This window comes from Carettochelys insculpta, chromosome 11, assembly GCF_033958435.1.
Source record: "Carettochelys insculpta isolate YL-2023 chromosome 11, ASM3395843v1, whole genome shotgun sequence".
Classification (NCBI taxonomy): Eukaryota; Metazoa; Chordata; order Testudines; family Carettochelyidae; genus Carettochelys; species Carettochelys insculpta.
In genome coordinates, this window is record NC_134147.1 from 4,221,175 (window position 1) to 4,241,052 (window position 19,878).

General features: G+C 49.3%; 1 protein-coding gene across 1 annotated transcript in view; it reads right to left on the minus strand.

Annotated features, from left to right (window-relative positions):
* Positions 1–19,878, minus strand: part of MAPKAPK3 (MAPK activated protein kinase 3) — a 67,229-nt gene that overhangs the window by 11,871 nt on the left and 35,480 nt on the right. Inside the window, exons 3-6 of the mRNA XM_075005782.1 lie at positions 9,324–9,463; positions 8,368–8,432; positions 5,386–5,465; positions 1,735–1,861 (exon numbers count right to left, since the gene is read on the minus strand). Of these exons, the coding sequence (XP_074861883.1) occupies positions 1,735–1,861; positions 5,386–5,465; positions 8,368–8,432; positions 9,324–9,463 (412 nt within the window). The remainder of the gene's footprint in view (positions 1–1,734; positions 1,862–5,385; positions 5,466–8,367; positions 8,433–9,323; positions 9,464–19,878) is intronic.

The window sequence follows — 19,878 nt, forward strand, 5'->3', positions numbered from 1 at the left end:
TTTATTTTGATCCAGCTCCCAGCAAGGATCAGGACCGTGAGCCAGTGCTCTCTCTCCAGCTACACAGCAAGTCTCTGAGTTTTTCCCCCTCCTCTCCCCCTGCAGGGCTCCCATGTGAGTGGACCCTTGGCACTAAGAGGTGAGTGAGGTGAGCAGGCTTCTCACTTATATATGGCCCCCGACTGATTTTTCTGCGGGTCGTTGGCCCCTGGACAAAGAAAGGTTCCCCACCCCGGTGTATACCCTACACTTAGTACACCAAGTACAATACCGTGAGACATTCAGAACATTGCTACTTGCTGATAGTTGAAGGAAGGCAACATTTCAACTAAGAGTACATTTTAGTCTTGGATTACCAATTGTCATGATCATGAGGGTTAGCCAGCAGCCTGGGAGTAAAAGGGTTAACCTCCTTAGCCAGGTGGGGTTGGCCTATAGGAATGTAGGTAAGAATTTTAAACTGGGACAAAGGAATTTTTTGGCTCCTCCCTTTTCTGTCCTCTGCCCTTCTTTTTTTCAGCCATGAGGGAGACAAACACAGAATATCTCATTTCGAAGCGCCGCTGCCGCCCGCATGCTAATGAAGCGCTGAATATGCATTTCAGCGCTTCATTAGAAAACTTCGAAATGGCCATTTGCATGGCCATTTCGAAGTTTGGGGCACGTGTAGACGTAGCCCTTGTAACTAAGTTCTAGGCCGATGGCAGAGACTCCCCATGTGTTTTACTTTGAGACTCTTCCATCTAGTCATAAGGCTTGCAACACAAATGTTGTTGTAATAATAAAAGTTTTTTCTTTTTCTTTTTCTTAACTTGGTATTGCTTAATGTTTGTGTTCTGGTTTTTACTTTTGGGGCTAAGATTTCCCAAGTAGTCTTTCCCTGGTTTCCTTATTGTTACTTGGGTGGTGGCAGCAAATTTGGGGGGGGGGAAGTTTACACCAAAACCTGGTAAATAAGGTTTTGGGGGTACTTTTGCTGGCCCCCACTTTTGCATTTGTCTTGCTAGAGTGGGGAAGGAGCCATGACATGGTGGCATAGCAGTGGGATCATGTTTATTAACCTGGTATTGGTTAATGTTTGTGTCCTGGTTTTTACTTTTGGGGCTAAGATTTCCCAAGTAGTCTCTCCCTGGTCTCCTTATTATTACTTGGGTGGTGGCAGTGAATTTTATCCCCAAAATCTAAGGTTTTTTTAGCATTCTGGGGGGAAAGTTTACACCAAAACCTGGTAAATAAGGTTTTGAGGGTACTTTTGCTGGTCCCCACTTCTGCATTTGTCTTGCTAGAGTGGGGAAGGAGCCATGACATGGTACTCCCAGGCTGCTTGCTAACCCTCATAATCATAACACCAATTCCTCCATGTTCTCATTTAAAAATACACCTTTGTAGCTGGGGAATTATCAACTACCCTGTTCTCCCTTGCCGGGCTTTCAGGTTTTGCGATAAAACAGCCCATCAGTTGTGGAGACTGGGTTCAGATGCTGGATTTTATCCTATGAGGTCACAGTGAGAAAGCTAATATTATTTCTGTGTAGCCATATTTGCCATTGCTTTTCTCTCTCCTTCCCGCTCGGAAAGGCTTGAACTCTTATGTTGGGGGATGGTTAATTTCCAGGTTTGACCTTGATTAAAATTTGGGGTTCCTCCTTGTCCTCTCTGTAGGACAAAAAAGGTGGCCTTCCCAAGGTCCCCAGGCTGAGTGGGATGACTGTACACATGGTGTGGGGGACTTACCCACATAATAAGGTGTGTAACAGGGTGTCTGCAGTGCATTCTGTACAGTTGTCTCTTTGGCAAACCCGAAGTCCGTGAGCTTGAGTACTGTGTTCTTTTCTTTGGATGTGTAAAGTAGGTTTTCAGGCTGCAACAGCACCAAGAGAAAAAGTAATTGCAATCACAAAGAGGTAGGGTCTCAAAGTAAATTCTATTGGGTTGTACTCTTAATTCATCCATGTGACCACCCACTGACATCACAATCTGCTGCACTCACGCTCTGTCTCCTCTCTTACCCACCCCAGATTTAGGATCATTCCCCTTCCTCAATAGACAGCATTTTTGTTTTACATGGGCACCATATTCCTTCCCAGCTTAATGCCCACAGAAAAACATTCTCAGTCCTGCACCCCTCTGAAGTCACAACAAAATTCTCCTCCACTTCAAAGGGTTTATGTCTGGGCTTTCTATGAACCCCACTTCAGAAGGTTACATTTGGAGGGTCCTGTGACCCCTTACAGGCTAACAGATTTATTGGAGCACAAGCTTTCATGGGTAAAGACCCACTTCGTCCGATGCATCTGACGAAGTGGGTCTTTACCCATGAAAGCTTGTGCTCCAATAAATCTGTTAGTTTATAAGGCGCCACAGGACTTCTTCTTGTCTTTACGGACACAGACTAACGTGGCTACTCCTCTGATACTTGACACTTTGCAGGGGTTTATTCCTTCCCACCTACATGACATCTAATCTGACACAGGCATCAGTCCATGCATTGTGTTCCAGGAGTCATTCAGGCAGCAGGAACTAAGAACCAGGGTATTCATAATGGATGCTCTTAAAAAACCACAGTTGTGGCCCGTGTTTGATGTCACTCAATGAACACTCACACAATGATACAGCTTTACTCCCCCAAACTGAACTAATCCCGCCCTTCAAATCTTGCACAGTGCACTCTGAGGGGAGAGGAAGGTTCTCAAGCACTGAGTCAAAATGAACTGGGAGTTCAAGTAGTAGTGAGGAAGGACTTTTCTGCTCCCTCCCAATGAGGGTAAATAAAGACTGAAATTACAGGTCTGTCCACAGACATACCCTCATCAACCCTGGGGTTATTAGGATAGAAGAAACGTTTTTGAGGAAGAAGCTGAAGGAGAAGGGAGCTGAGGGGTGGCTAACCAGTTTGACCATTTCCACACTGCTTGCTGTGCACATGGCACTTGTTGTGTAGTCAGCCAGCATCTAATTCTTAGGTGCGAACTCAGCTCTGTCAAAGCACATGGAGTTTAGTCCCTCAACTTGCCTCATCATGGAGGCTGACTGAGATTAAAGACTCCACTACATGGCTCCACGTAGTTCATGGCTGAGTGCACCAACACCTGAAACTGTGTATTCCAGGGGTTGTGAATGTGTAAATATGGCCAATGATATCCCAGTGCTTTCAATCTTTCTTCACAGGTGAGGTTCTCTAGACTTTTTAACATTTTTGTTGCTCTCCTCTAGAGTCTTTTCAGTTTGTCTACATCTTTCTTAAAGTGCAGCGGCCAAAACTGGACATTATATTTAGCAAGAGTGTCCTCTGTGCTCAATAGACTAGGACAATCACCATCTTTGCCTTACATACAACATATCAGCCTGTTTTGCAAATGCATCATATTGATGACTTACATTCAATCTGTGATCCACTACGACCTCCGGGTCTTCTTCCTATTGTACTACCACCTGACACTTAATTCCCATTTTGTAGTTGCACACTTGATTTTTCCTTCCTAAGTGTGGTACTTTGTAGCATTTTGTCAGAAATCAACAAGATGAAGTTCAACAAAAGCCCAATACCCCATTGCGTGCATTCCCTCCCAGTTTGCTATCATCTGTAAATTTTATAAGCATATTCTCCACTATGTTATCCAAGTCAACAACGAAAACGTTGAACTGTACCAGACCTAGGACTGAGCCCCTATTGCCCTCCCAGCTTGATACCAGAACCATTGGTCACTCAGCAGATCATTGCATATGACCTTTCAGACAGCTGTTCGCCCATCCTAGAGTGTGGGATGCATTTTCTTAGTTTGCTTATGAGAACATCATGTGGGACTGTGTCAAAAGCCTTAGTAAAATCAAGAAGTAGCACATCTACTGATTTCCTGTTTTCTAGATCAATAACCCTGTCAAAGAAGGAAATTAGGTTGGTTTGGCATGATTTATTATTCACAAATCTATATTTGCTACTATGTAGCACTTTATATCCTCTAATTGCTTCTAAACTGATTGTTTACTAATTTCTTCCAGTATTTTTCCAAGTATCTCAGTTAAGCTCACTGGTTGCAATTCCCAAGCACCTCTTTGTCCCCCTTTTTAAAGATATGTTTGCACTTCTCCAGTTCTCTGGAAACTTATGGAGGATGGGCCAAGTCCCAAAGATAATTGCTGTTCTTGGATTGCTTCAGTGAGGTCTTGAAATACTGAGGATGAACTTCATCAGGTCCTGCCAACCTGAATACATTTAAAATAACTAAATATTCTTTACACTTCTTCTCCCCTATTCTGGCTTGTATTCCTTCCCCTTGTCGTTAATATTAATTCTATTAAGCATCTGGTCACATTGAAACTATTTTTAGCGAAGAATCAAACAAAACACCACCCCAATCTTCTTGATGTTTTCCATCATTAGCCCACTTTGCCCACAAAGTAGCATGCCTATTCTTTCCTTCATCCTTCTCTTGCTCATAATGTATTTATAAAACCTCTTCTTCTTGTCTTTTATGTTTCTTGCTTGCTGCAGCTCATTTTTTACCTTTGCCTTTCTGATTTTGTTCCTAACACCTCTGCACTACTCTTTTGGAGTCTTCCTTAGGAATCTGTCCATGTTTCAGATTCCTTTTTGATCTTTGGGTTATCAAAACAGCCTTACTGACTTCTTGCTAGTCCTATTATCTCTTCTTTGCACCAGGAAAACTTACTGTTGTGCCTTTAATATTGTCACTGAAAAATTGCCAGGTCTTCCAAATTTTTTTCCTTAGATTTTTTCTTCCCTTGGACCTTGCTCACTTGTTCTGAGTTCTGTGAAGTCTGCTTTTTTAAAGCCTGATATCCTTAAGCCAGTGCTCTCACATCTCCTTTTTCTTAGAATTGTGAAACTGGTCATTTCATGATCAGTTTCACCCCCAGTGGCCTTCTTCCTTTAGATTTGTAATCTGTAACCTCCCTGTTAGTCAATATCAAGTCCAATATTAAGTTCTCTTCCACCTCCCCAGGTTGTTTAATTTGTAGGCAATTGGTTTCACACTTTCCTCAATACAAGCAGTTCCTTCTTCTTGTGTGGTCTTTTTGAACATAGAAACACATGATTCTGAAATCACAAAAACTGACAGGCAGACTTCAGGTGCAGGTAGCTGAAACAACACACTTATTTTTAAATCAACTACACTTCACATTGAATGTCTCCTTAATACCGGTGATAATGTCCTGTATCTCTCTTGTTGCATATGCAACTAAAACAACTGGGATTGGTGCGGTTGAGTATCATGCCCTAAACTGATTGGGCATGAACAGACCCTCCCCACACTAGCATGAAACAGGAAACCTTTGTCTACTTTACTGTACTCATTATTGCCCTGTAAATCACTACCGTCCCCTTCCTTCCAGTGTAATGTTTCTCCCCAGAACAGGCCTTACCTTGACATCTCTATGGGCAATGTTCATTGCATGCAGATACTGAATGGCTGTTCCAATGTCTCTCATTATCTCAGAAGCCTCTATAAATATAATTTTAGAGAAAGGTCATATTAACATTCCCACTGCAGCTCAGAGACATGCTTGGGAATGTTGCTGAGTTACATCTAGCTTGTCTCTCGGCAGGGCTAGCGTCAGTGCTGGAAAACCTAAAATTAGCTTTAACAGCTGTGTTTTTGTTTTGAAGGAAATCATACCCCACAATCTCCCTGACATCTCAACCATTCTATGAGCATGCACAGTAACTAGAATAGCTGAGATTCTTGCTCTGTGTATACTTGTAAATTAATACTCTGAGGTGCTCATCAAAACAGAGTATAATGGGCATAACGGAGCAATAGAACAATGCACAAAATCATGAAGAAAGTGCCCCAGGTATATTTTTGGGTTGCACAGCAAATAAGTTTAACACTGCACCTCTACGTTTGGGGAAGCTAAAATCTCTTTTACCATCAAATCAACATAATAATATCATGCTAAATGATATTTTTGGTACTTCTAAGCCTCCACAGTGTCTGCTCATGTAAAAATAAATGTGAATCAGTCATTTTATCATGCAGTGCCTTGCCTAGGCTATGCTTTCACCACTTTCTTTTTAAGTTTAATTTCTGCACTCGATACATTTCTGCATGTAGGAAACTCTAGTGGCCAGGGAGCTGGCTGCTCCCCCTGCCCCGCACCCGAACAGATTTTGTGAAGTGAAACATGGAAGAGTTCATTGACTTATCGCAACCTGAAAAGCTTTTTGTGGGAGGCCACTTCAGGGAAAGAGGGTTATGACTTCCCCTGGTTCTGTGTGCTGAGCAGCTTTTCTAGAGCAGCTGGTGGTTTGGCTTGAGTCCCCAAAGGTACTTTACCTGCAGTCTCTCTCTCTCACTATCTTATATCCACAAGTCTACAGAGATACTAACAGATCAATGCTGCCTGAATTAACAGGGGTCTGCGTTAATATCTTGGCCATTTCTTTCCTGCACATAACCAAACTGATGCTCTCAGCTTCAGAGTCGGGGCAGGAGGGGGGAGCTGAGATTATTCTACTTTACCCAGGACAGCCTAATTTATGTGGCGCCATCTGAATATAAAGCAAGTCTCCTGCTTTATATCCAGGCTTGGCTTGAAATAGAGATGCTCTTGTTTGAGGGCAGAAATTGTGCCTGGTCAGACAGGAACAATCAAAGGGAGGAAAATGTATCCCATTGGGAAGTTGTGGAGGTTCTAACCACACACACCCTTCTCCTTTACTATCCAGGCACAGAGCAGCGGGAAAGCTGTTTGCTAGAAGGGCAGAGAGTAGGTGGTGAGCAGACCATAGAAGGCCCCTCCAGAAAGAGGGACATTAATTTCTTGGCGTCTGTTGCGCAAGTGGAGTATTTTTCTTTTGTAGTCCTCAAAAGGTTTACGAACGGGTAACTGGAAGAAAACACACTCCATATAACGCATAAATGTCATGATGTTACCAGGGAGAACAACATAAAATCACAGCAACACTCCTTCCCTCTGGAGTCTTGTATCTGACAGAGCTACTAAGCACACTCCTCAGACTGCATCCAGTTCATGTGTCCCATGTAAGTCACACCTGCCTTTTGAGGGATTCATCACAGAAAAGAGGTTAACAGAAGGGGGAGAAATAGCTCAGTGGTTTGAGCATTGGCCTGCTAAAGCTAGGGTGGCAAGCTCAGTCCCTGAGGAGGCCACTTAGGGGTTGGGGCAAATAAATACTAGGGATGGTGCTTAGCCCTGTGCCAAGAGGGCAGGGGACTAGACTAAATGACCTCCCAAGGTCCCTTCCAGTTCTAGGAGATGTGTATCTCCAACTACATAGAAAACTGGGAATCAGAAAACCTGTCCTCTATACCAGTGGCTCCCAATCTCAGGTCCTGCAGACAAGGGTTCTGCAGGTGGCCCAGAAACAAAATTAAAGATAAATAAAAATGATCATAGAAAATAAGTTTTAAATACATTGCAAAGTCACAATCAATTATTATTTTTAAATTATATCTTTTCAATAATGTTAATTACTGTCCAAAAATCTATGTTGTGGTTTCCTTTCCTCCATTTAATGAAGCGTACCTAGCAGCTAGAATTGGCTTGGATGGCGGTCTGCGAACAGTTTGGTGGGGTGATTGGGAGTCCACAAATGGTTTGGGGCAGTGGTTGGGGTCCACATTACTAAAAGGGTTGGAAACCACTGCTCAATACCAACCTTGTACAATGGTCATGATAACTTACAACTCAGCTATAAATTCCAGTCACCTACCCATTTTGTGAGGACATTAATGAAACAACTCTAATAATATTTTATTGCCCAATAAAAGTGAGCCATTCCTCCAGCGGCGTGTGGACAAGTACAATTTTGCAGTCATGTGCATTTATGGTACTGTCCAGATAATAAAAACTAATAATGGTAACTCATAAACAAGCTATTGTGTTCTAGGCTCTCTTAGTGATTCACTGAGGGACCTTAAAAAGTCACATAGCCCTTCTGCACGAAGTGTTTCTTACAATCACGTATTCACAACACAGCTGAACACAACTGATGCCACTCATAGGAAGTTCCCATCTGAACACACAGGAGGGACTGCATGTGGGATGGGGGCGCACTGACAGAGGTGTGTGAGGACCAGGAACTAGAACAGCAGAGGTTGCTGCAATTTGGAACGGAAGTGTATAGCAGATGCATGTAAGGAAGCTTTGCCTGGCTGTCCATGTGGTCCCTAAATCAAGCCAATTCTGGCAGCTTCTCATTTTCGTGATCTTTGACATTAAATTGCTTTAAGGATAGCAAACAGAAATTTAAAACAACGGGAAACAACATGGATCCCAATCAAGCTCCTGTAAAAGTCAGACCATTGTTTCCCATTTATTTTGGTCGGGGAGGGAGGGTGAAGGGAATGAAACCTCACAAATTTCCTCACGACGTTCTACCTTTCTCGGTGAAAGCTTGGTCTCCTCGCTCCTGAATCCTGCTGAACAGCTCCCCTCCCTCCATGCTGTAAGAGAGCACACATGCAGAACAAACTCAGGAAACGAGCAAAAGAAAACCTCCACCAGACTGTGCATGGACTTGCAGTAAGTTAGGGAACCTGCATGCCTGTCTCTGAGACCTGAACTTGCTAAATAGTTTGTTCCTAATAGGTCCAGTGCAGACTGCAGTCCTGCTCTGCATGAGAGTAGGAAAAAAAACCGCAAACACAGAACATTTGAAGTCTATGATTTAATACGTAGTGAGGCATTTCCCAGAAAACAGAAGCATTGACAGGGGTAATATGCCTCACATCTCTGCTGGGAGTTCAGACATGGCAGGGTTGGGAGGCTGGTAGCACTCCTTGGAGTCTTACTGCATTGCAAAGAAGTTCTCTAGGGCTCGGAGACGAGTTAAAAACAGAACGAAGCCAGTGTAAGCACAAAAGGAACTGCCCAGATGGATATTAAAATGGCCCCCCAGAGGAAGACCACACTGCAGCAGCGGCACTCATGTGGTGCGGGACGGGGGAGTGGGGAGAGAGAGAATTAGGGTGAAGCGGTAGCACAGGGGAGACAAATGACCCTATTGGGACATTCAGCCCCCATGAGACTACGTCAAGGAAAGTGACAGATGCAGGTTTGAATATATGTATAATTACACCCACGTTTCCGTACAGAGACATTTCTCCAAGTGCAAGGGAAGGTTAGTTTCGTGATTAGTCTTCTTGTTCCTCCCACAGACAGGCTGCTCGAGCAGCTGCAGGTTTCCCCATAAATCCTATCAGAAGAGCGGTGCACTAGGCTACTGCCCGACAAAGCTGTGCGGCCCGGCTGCTGCCAGCTCTCACATCCAGGTGTCACGTCCCCTCTGCTCCCCAGAACGTGGCCCAGGTGGAAGGGACTTCCCTGGCTCCTACCATTCCATCACGATGAGAAGACATCTTTTCCCCTGATGTATGTTCTCGTACACGTCCAGAATGTGAACAATATGGGCACAGCCTGAGGCCCTCCAGTGATGATCCACCTCCTGCCGTGCTTTTGGGCTGTCATACAGGAGCTGGAAAGAGACGGGAGAGAGCAGTGCTGTCAGTCCCAGGTGGGGGTCTCAAAACAGGGGGCAGGTCTCCCCAGGGAGACACTAGAATGTGTCAAGGAAAGGGCAAGCTGTGTGCTTCCCCCCACCTCCTTTGAAACTCCCACCATGTTGGCCCTTGCAGCAGGACCCACTGCCCCCGAGGGCCGGGGATCAATGGGACGGCCACCTCTAGGGTTGTCCTTAAGTTTTGTGGTGCTCTACACAGCCCAAGCCCTTGCAGCCTCCATCCCTTGTGTGGGATGGGGGGCAGCTCCTCTATGGGGTGGGGTTGTGCTCCAGGGTTTGGGAGATGGACCTATCGGGGGGCAGAGGGAGGGAAGAGAGGCAGTGGGGTGAGCAGACAGAGTGGCACAGCTGGCTGGAGCTGCAGGCCAGGAGATGGAGCCGGTGGAGGAGGGAGTGGGGCAGCTGGCTGGAGCTGTGGGCTGGCAGGTGAGGAGGTGGAGTGGACAGGGAGGCCAGAAGCCGGGGAACTGGGTCTAAAGGTGCCTGGAGGTGGAGCAGGGGGCTAGGGGATTGGGTGCAAAGAGGCCGGGAGGTGGAGCAGGAGGCAGGGGGCCAAGGCCGACAGGGTTGGGAGGTGGTGCTGGGGGCCATGGAGCCGGGGGATTGATACTGGCAGGGCAGGGGGTGGGAGGCTGGAGGACTGGGCCTGCCAGAGCTGGTGCTGCCATGGCCAGGGATGGCCCTAACCATATGCAGCATAAGGCACTACTAAATTCGATGCCCCAAATTCAGTGGCACCCTCTGCTGTTGCAGACGCTGTGTCTGCCTAAGGATGGCCCTGGCCAGAGACAGGAGAGCGCGACCGTTCTCCATCTCTTCTCCTCATCCTCACCTCCCCCAGCCCCTCACCAGTACGCAGCAGGGCTCTGGGTGGCAGCCCCAGCATAAGAGCAGCCAGGGGGCCGCTAAGTCCACTGTGAAAAGTGATACTGGCGAAAGTCACATTTCACGCTGGCCCCTCCCTTCTGTGCTAATAGGTGCAGCGCTGCATGGAGAGCTGGGGGCAGGAAATGCACTTGGGAGAGGGGTGTAAACGACTACAGGCACAAAGGGGGCCAACTGAGTCAGTCTGAGAACCACTGGTCTAAACTATTTTGCTTAAATCTGGGAGCTTCGGCTCAGAAGGCACATGCGCTCAAGGCAGTGGCAGGGCTCCCCTTGGGCTGCCCGTAGGATGCTAGCCCTTCCTGGGATGTTTTCTGCCAGCATTTCCTAAAGTGTGGTACACGTACCACCGGTGGTACGCAAAGGGGTTTCCAGGGCAGAAAATAACTGACCAAGAATCAGGAGATAAGCACTGGGAGAGGTGGTATGCTGATGAGGCTGAAGTCCCGAAAGGGGTACGCGAACATCTTAAATTTGGGAAACACTGTTTTATGCTCACAGGACTGATCAGCTTCCGGGACCCGTGGGGAGGACTCGGAGAGCTATTGTTCCAAATGCCAACGAAGGGCACTGTGGCTGCAAGGAGGAGGGGCAGTAGAGGGAGGCAGTCCCAGGAACATCCCCTTCGTCTCTGCCCCACCTGGCTGGAAACCTCTCTGCTCAGAGCAGAAGCTGTGGGAAGGGACTCCCAGCATGGAGCCCAGAAAAGACACCAATCAGAGGCTGGCCAGCCAGCGAGGTTGGACAGGCGTGGGGAAAAATGTGATGCTGGAGGGAGTGGGAGCAACAAAGAGGTCTCACAGAGCAGAAGGGAGGGAGCACGGGACAAGTCTGCTGCAAGGGGAGGGAGATGGAGAAACACAGACTTGGTTCCTGTCTCTCACCTTAGGAAGAACAGGTGCCCAACAAGAGTTTGCAAACTGGGGGTTATGACCCTGCGGAGGCTTGCGAGGTTATTGGGGGAGGAGCCATGAGTGGCCAGCGTCCACCCCAACCCTACACTGGGCCTCCAGCATCTGTAATGCTTTTCAATATAAAAAGAGTGTTGTTAACTTAGAAGGCACGGAGGTCACGCCCAGGACTTGCTGCACGAATGGGGTCTCCAGTATAAGGTTGGAGAACCACTCCTGTTAAAGCATTAGCATCTAATGGCAGTGAGAGTTCCACCACCATAGGGAGCCTCCACTGCAACCTTATTCCTAAATGCAGGACCCCGGCCCCAGGCCATCAGGGCTTCTTCAAGATGGTCAGCTTGTGACCTGAGCTCACCCTTTGAAGCCATCCTCCCGGCAGCCGTGAGGTGGCTGGGTTTCCATACAATTTCTCAAAGAAAAGCCTGACCACATTGAGATTAAAAACAAACAAACATTAAACTAAACCCAGCCTATTAGCAAGTCCAAGTGCACTTCTTTCATCCTCAGTCCATTCAGCTGGGACTCTCCCTGACTATCACTGTGCCGGAGCTCAGTGTGGATTGTCTGTGTGGATTGTCCCTGGGGCCTCTCCTGATTTGGGCTGTTGCCTAAATGACTAAGAATCAGGAGATAAAGCTCATTGAATTACATGTGCAGTAACAAAGACCAGACATCCCCAGGACGGTATCTCTCGAGCCAAGATACTTAGAGCAGCTTCTTTGAGTATACTGAGCTTTACTGCCTGGATAGTGCTGAAGTAGATCTTTTTTGATGCCTCAAATCCCACTCACCTTTCCTGTGCTTCAGCCCCCCAGACAACTTCCCCTCATACCTCACAAATTCAGAGAAGTCCAGAAAGCCACATGCCTCTCACTGGAGTTCTTAGAAGACTATTTCCTGCACAGATCAGACAATTAAGGGACATCGATTCCTGTCAACGTTCCCTTTTACACAATAGTCGATCGCCAAACGCAGAAAGAGTGTAATTTCCTAGTCTAGCAAGGGTTTTTTTTTTTAAGCAAAAATGAAGTTTCACAGAACAAGGTTAGAGCAGGCACTCAGAGGTAGGGCTTCTTTGTAAAAAAAACAAAAAAAAACCCAAAACCCCCCCCAAATTACTAGCCAGAGGTAGACACAAAAGACGACAAGCAAGGCCTGAGGCTTGAAACTCAGCATTCCCTCCACTGTCAGCTACTGGCATGGGAATGCGTGCTAGAATTTCTACCTGGGTCCTGCTGGCCTTCTTCCTGTCATATAATACTGAACCGCTCTCTTTTTCCCAGAGCTTTTCTGCCTGCTGCAAAGAGGTGAGGGGCGGAGATGGTAATAGGTTTCTATCACTTCACAGCTCTCCCAGACTCCATTTTTGGGTCTTCTCATGAAGAACTCAGTTTTTTGCTGCAGGGGGCTCTCTCAACAGACAGTGTGAAAAAACCAGCATGATTCTTCTGTTTCCTTGATGTTTGCAGGGTTCTGTAAAGCAACAGTGAAACTAATTCCAGTCTTACCCATCTCCCTTTGCTGTTGTTTGGCCAGGTTCTTAGCAGCAGGAGGCCCAGAGTGATCTTTCTACACCAGTTTGCATTTAGTACAAATCTGGAAAAATTTCTCTGCAACCATAGCCGTGTCTACACGTGCACACTACTTCGAAGTAGCGGCACTAACGTCGAAATAGCGCCCGTCACGGCTACACGTGTTGGGCGCTATTTCGATGTTAACTTCGACGTTAGGCGGCGAGACGTCGAAGCCGCTAACCCCATGAGGGGATAGGAATAGCGCCCTACATCGACGTTCAACGTCGAAGTAGGGACTGTGTAGTCGTTGCGCGTCCTGCAACATTGAAATTGCGGGGTCCTCCATGGCGACCATCAGCTGAGGGGTTGAGAGATGCTCTCTCCAGCCCCTGAGCTCAATGGTGGCCGCGTGGAGCGGCCCCTTAAAGGTCCCCTCCCCCTCCCTTTCCTGTGCAGGAAGCTGAGAGAACGTGCAGGCGGCAGCCCAGACACGCGGCCAGCCTGCACGTCTCTGAGCCACCACTGTCTGCCACCCCAGCTGCGATGGCCGCCCGGCAGCCCCCCCAGGGGTCCGCCCCCAAGGGAAGCCAGGGCAGCCAGGGCTCGCGGGCTGGCAGCCAGGGCAGCAAGCGGCAGCAGGGCCCCTCCTGGATGGAGGCCGAGCTTCGGGACCTGCTGGGGCTCTGGAGTGAGGAGGAGGTGCTCCAGGTAATGGGGAGCAAGAGGCGGAACGCGGATGAGTTCGCTCGGCTGGCCGAGGCCCTGGCCGCCCGGGGTCACCCTGCCCGCACCCTGCCCCCATCACTTCCCCCTTTTACAGGGAGCCCAGGGACATTCTGGGCCCCTGGCACACCTCCTCCCCTCTGGCCACTCTTGATACCTCAGCTGAGGAGCCCCAGCAGGCCCCGGAGCCGGAGTCTGCCCCGGAGGTAAGCCCCGCACCCAGGGGGCCCCCCCTGGAGCCCACCCCCGGGGCACCGGAGCAGGAGGAGGAGGGGGGGGCACTCCCCCTCCGCTGAGACGGGGCTGCACATCATAAGAACATAAGAATGGCCATACTGGGTCAGACCAAAGGTCCATCCAGCCCAGCATCCCATCTGCCGATGGTGGCCAATGCCAGGTGCCCCAGAGAAGGAGAACAGAAGACAATGATAAAGTGATTTATCTCCTGCCATCCATCTCCTGCCCTTGTTCTGAAGGCTAGGGCACCATACTTTATCCCTGGCTAATAGCCATTTATGGACCTAACCTCCAAAAATTTATCAAGCTCTTTTTTAAACCCTAATAGAGTCCTGGCCTTCACAGCCTCCTCGGGCAAGGAGTTCCACAGGTTGACTGTGCGCTGTGTGAAGAAAAATTTCCTTTTATTAGTTTTGAACCTACTACCCATCAATTTCATTTGGTGTCCCCTAGTTCTTGCATTATGGGAAAAGGTAAATAATTTTTCTATATTCACTTTCTCCACACCATTCATGATTTTATATACCTCTATCATATCGCCCCTCAATCGCCTCTTTTCCAAACTGAAAAGTCCCAGTCTCTCTAGCCTCTCCCCATATGGGACCCGTTCCAAGCCCCTAATCATCTTAGTCGCCCTTTTCTGAACCTTTTCTAATGCCAATATATCTTTTTTGAGGTGAGGAGACCACATCTGCACGCAGTACTCAAGATGTGGGCGTACCATAGTTTTATATAGGGGAAGTATGACATCTTTTGTCTTATTATCGATCCTTTTTTTAATAATTCCTAACATCCTATTTGCCTTACTAACTGCCGCTGCACACTGCGTGGATGTCTTCAGAGAACTATCCACTATAACTCCAAGATCCCTTTCCTGATCTGTCGTAGCTAAATTTGACCCCATCATGTAGTATGTGTAATTTGGGTTATTTTTTCCAACATGCATTACCTTACACTTACCCACATTACATTTCATTTGCCATTTTGCTGCCCAATCACTCAGTTTGCTGAGATCTTTTTGTAGTTCTTCACAATCTGTTTTGGTTTTGACTGTCCTGAACAACTTGGTGTCATCTGCAAACTTTGCCACCTCACTGCTTACCTCATTTTCTAGATCATTGATGAACAAGTTGAACAGGATCGGTCCCAGGACTAACCGCTGGGGAACACCACTAGTTACCCTCCTCCATTGTGAAAATTTACCATTTATTCCAACCCTTTGTTTTCTGTCTTTTAACCAATTCCCGATCCATGAAAGGATCTTTCCACCTATCCCATGACCACCTAATTTACATAAAAGCCTTTGGTGTGGGACCGTGTCAAAGGCTTTCTGGAAATCTAGGTATATTATGTCCACTGGGTGCCTCTTGTCCGCATGTTTATTAACCCCTTCAAAGAATTCTAATAGATTAGTTAGACATGACTTCCCTCTGCAGAAACCATGCTGACTTTTGCCCAACAATTCGTGCTCTTCTACGTGCCTTGCAATTTTATTCTTTACTAGTGTTTCTACTAATTTGCCTGGTACTGATGTTAAACTTATCGGTCTATAATTGCCAGGGTCTCCTCTAGAGCCTTTTTTAAATATTGGCGTTATATTGGCCGTCTTCCAGTCATTTGGTACCAAAGTGGATTTAAAGGATAGGTTACAAACCACTGTTAATAACTCCGCAATTTCACATTTGAGTTCTTTCAGAACCCTTGGGTGAATACCGTCTGGTCCTGGAGACGTGTTACTATTCAGCTTATCAATCTGAGTGAGTTCCTCAGATTTGTCACCTAAAAAGGCTGGCTCAGATTTAGGAACCTCTGTAACATCCTCAGCCGTGAAGACTGAAGCAAAGAAATCATTTAATCGCTCCGCAATGGCACTGTCTTCCTTGATCGCTCCTTTTATATCTTTATCGTCCAAGGGCCCCACTGCTTTTTTAGCGGGTTTCCTGCTTCTAATGTATTTAAAAAACATTTTACTATCATTTTTTGAATTTTTGGCTAGCTGTTCCTCAAAATCTTTTTTGGCTTTTCTTATTACATTATGACACTTAATTTGGGAGTGTTTATGTCCCTTTCTATTTTCCTCACTAGGATTTGACTTCCACTTTTTAAAAGCTGCCCTTTTCTCTCCCACTGCCTTTTTAACATGGCTGTTTAGCCATGGTGGTTCTTTGTTAGGTCTCTTACTGTGTTTTTTTATTTGGGGTATACATTTAAGTTGGGCCTCTAGTATGGTGTCTTTGAACAGTTTCCATGCAGCTTCCAGGGATTTTAGTTTAGTTACTCTGCCTTTCAGTGTCTGTTTAACTAGCTTCCTCATTTTAGTGTAATTCCCCTTTTTGAACTTAAATGCCAGAGTGTTTGACCGCTGCGGTGTTCTTCCCAACACAGGAATATTAAAAGTTATTGTATTGTGGTCACTATTTCCAAGCGGTCCAGTAACAGTTACCTCTTGGACCAGATCCTGCGTTCCAGTCAGGACTAGATCGAGAATCGACTCTCCCCTTGTGGGTTCCTGTACTAGCTGCTCCAAGAAGCAGTCATTTAAGGCATCAAGAAATTTAATCTCTGAATCCCGTCCTGAGGTGACATGTACCCAATCAATATGGGGATAATTGAAATCTCCTATTATTACTGTGGTTTTTATTTTGATAGCCTCTCTAATCTCCCTTAACATTTCAGCATCACTATCACTGTCCTGGTTGGGTGGTCGGTAATATATTCCTAATGCCATATTCATATTAGAGGAATGAATTGTTATCGATAATGATTCTATGGAGCATTTTGATTCCTTTAGGATTTTTGCTTCATTTGATTCTATATTATCCTTCACATATAGTACCACTCTGCCACCCGCACGACTTGTTCTGTCTTTCCGATATAATTTATATCCCGGTACGATAGTGTCCCACTGATTGTCCTCATTCCACCATGTTTCTGAGATGCCTATTATGTCAACTTCCTCCTTTGATATGAGGTACTCCAGTTCACCCATCTTATTAGACAGACTCCTAGCATTTGTGTAATGGGAGTGGACCTACAGGTATGTACCCCCCCGGTGTACACCCCCGGGGTTGAGGGGCGGGGGTAATAGATATGTGCCCAGGGGCCTCCACATGCCCAGACGGCCATGGCCGCAAGGACAGCAGTGCCATGTCCCTCACAGGAGTGCATCAGCCCCTGCTCCCCCCCGACCCCCGCCCGAAGCACGACAGTGCCATGCCCCATCCCCGGGGCTGGGGGGAGCGGAACCTCTAGGGTCCCCTGGGAGGAGGGGGTGGGATACCCCGCAGCAGCAGCAGCAGCAGCAGCATGCAATGGAGTGGGGGGAGTGCAAATGCGAGTCTCAGGCTAGATATGGGCAACAAGCTGAATAGCTCCCAGTGGCTAAGGATGATCCTGGGGCTACAACTGGCAGGTTACACCTCTGCCCTGAACAAAGAGGAGGGAGGAGCCGAGGTGGCTTTGAATCGGGGGCGGGGGGGGCGCAGGTAGAGGCTAGGGGAAGGGAGAGGTGGAAGGCAGCCAGCCTGAGGAGGGGGAAAGCTACAACCCAGAGGGGCACCCCTTGGGGTCTTCTCCCCAGGACGGGTTGGAAGGACTGTCTCTGACTGCTGTACTGTCACTTCTGGGAGAAACTGGGCATCTGTTGCCGAAGAAACCTCTCCTGTCAGACCCTGCTGAGTGAAGTGAGAGTCACGCCCTCTGGGGGACGGGGTGCAGTGCAGGGGGACCCTTGAACCCCATCACAGCAGCATCTCCCGGGGACGGGGATGGGGAACCTGCAGCAGAGGGGTGAGGGGACAAGGGCCACGGCTTGGGGCCCACACTAATGCCTGTCTCCACTCTTCTTCCCCCACTCCTGTGTTCCGCAGCTGCACCATCGGAAGGACCGGAGAGCGCCGGCGAGGCGTCAGTGGTCCCGGAATCCCCTCCGGGGCCATCGCTCCAGGCCAGCCCCTTGGCAGAGGACCGACCGGCCCCACGGCGGGCAAGACAGCGGACCCAGCACCATCACCCGACGGCGACGGACCCCCAGCTGCTGGCCCTCCACCGCCGGCAGCTGGAGGTCATGGAGCAGCGCCTGCGGGTGGAGCAACGCCACCTCCATCTCCAGGAGCGGGCGCTGGCCTCGCGCCAAAAGGCATGGGGGGCCTACATGGAGACCTTCAACAGGCTAGTGGACTACCTGGCCCCCCATGCCACGCCAGCCGCCGCTGCGCCCGCCCTGAGTGCTCCACCCGCCGTGCCACCCTCTGCTCCGCTCGTCGCCCCGCCACCGGCCACTGAGGGCCAGACTGCCGAGGGAGACCTGGGGCCAGCTGAGACTCGCCGGACGTATGTGCCGGTCCGCCCAGCCCCCAGCCAGCCCCGGACAGGGCTGCAGCCGAGGTGGGGCTCCCGGCCGCCCACCCCCAGTGCCGGACTATAGGGGTGTGGGGCCCAAGACGTGCCCCCCTCCCCTTGTATATAGTTTGGACTTATTCATTTGTGCCCCCCGTTTGCCCCGTCCCCCCGCCCATGTAAATAGTTCTCCCCTTCCTTGCAATCCCTGGGTTTTTTTGTAAATATATGCATACTTTTTTATTTTTCACTTATAATAGAAATTCTTGTATATAGTTTGGTATTAGTTAAAAGAACAGTTAAAAGAAAACCAGTTTGATTTTACAAACAAGTGCGTGCTTTTATTTGTCCAGGAAAAGTGCGTGGGGGGTGTGCTGTTGGGTGCTCCGTGGGGTGGGCGTAGGGGCAGGGAGTGTTGTGGAGGAAGGGAGAAGGGGCGCAGTGGGGGGCCTGGCAGAGTTCACCCCGTGGCCTCATTGAAGTGGGCCCGCAGGGCCTCCCGGACCCGGGTCCCTTCGGGGTCCACCTGGCGACTGGGGGCAGCGGGTGGCTGCACGTCGGCCCTGCCGGCCTCCACAGCCCAGCCCTGAAAAAAGGCCTCCCCCTTGCTCTCCACCAGATTGTGTAGGGCGCAGCAGGCACCCACAATATGGGGGGTGTTGTTGGGGCCCACATCCAAGCGGGTCAGGAGACATCTCCAGTGCCCTTTGAGGCAGCCAAATGAGCGCTCCACCACCTGGTGCGCGTGGTTCAGGCACTGGTTGAAGCGCTCCTGGCTGGCAGAGAGATGGCCCGTGTACGGGTGCATGAGCCAGGGCCGGAGGGGGTATGCCGCATCTGCGATGACGCAGAGGGGCATGGTGGTGTCCCCCACAGGGATCTCCCGCTGGGGGATGTAGGTTCCTGCCTCCAGCCGGCGGCACAGGCCCAAGTTCCAGAAAACTCGGGTGTCGTGGGTGCTGCCAGGCCAGCCCACATAAACGTCCTGGAAATGGCCCCGGCTGTCCACCAAGGCCTGGAGGACCACTGAGTGGTAGCCCTTGCGGTTGATGTAGCGTCCTCCACTGTGTTGCGGGGCGCGGATAGGGATGTGAGTCCCACTCAGAGCCCCGAAGCAATTGGGGAAGCCCAGCGTGGCAAAGCCCACGATGGTGGCATCTGGGTCTCCCAGCCTCACGAGCCTGTGGAGGAGCATGGCGTTGATGGCGCGCACGACCTGCAGGGGAAGCACATGGGAGAGCACCAATGAGGGGTGAGCAGGGGGTGTGTGGCCCTGCCCTGCCAGGGCCCCCCTGCCCTCCCCTCCCCTCCTCTGCCCTGCACTTCCCTGCCCTCCAGTGGGGCCCAGGGCCCCCCTCCCCTCCCCTGCCCTCCCAGAGCTGCCTCCCCCTCCCCCCGTGGGTCCTCTTACCTCCATGAGGACTGCCCCGACAGTGGCCTTGCCGATGCCAAACTGCTGTCCCACGGATCGGTAGCTGTCTGGAGTGGCCAGCTTCCAGACAGCGATGCCGACCCGTTTCTCCACTGGGAGGGCACGCCGCATGGCGGTGTCCTGGTGCCTGAGTGTGGGGGTGAGCCACTGGCACAGCTCCATAAATGTCTGCCGGCTCATACTAAAGTTCCTGAGCCAGCGGTCGTCGTCCCACTCCTCAAGCGCCAGCTGCTCCCACCAGTCGGTGCTGGTGGGGTAGCTCCACAGGTGGCGGCGTTTGAGGCGGGGGGAGGGGGTCGGGGTACTGCACGGTTGGGGGTTGAGCCC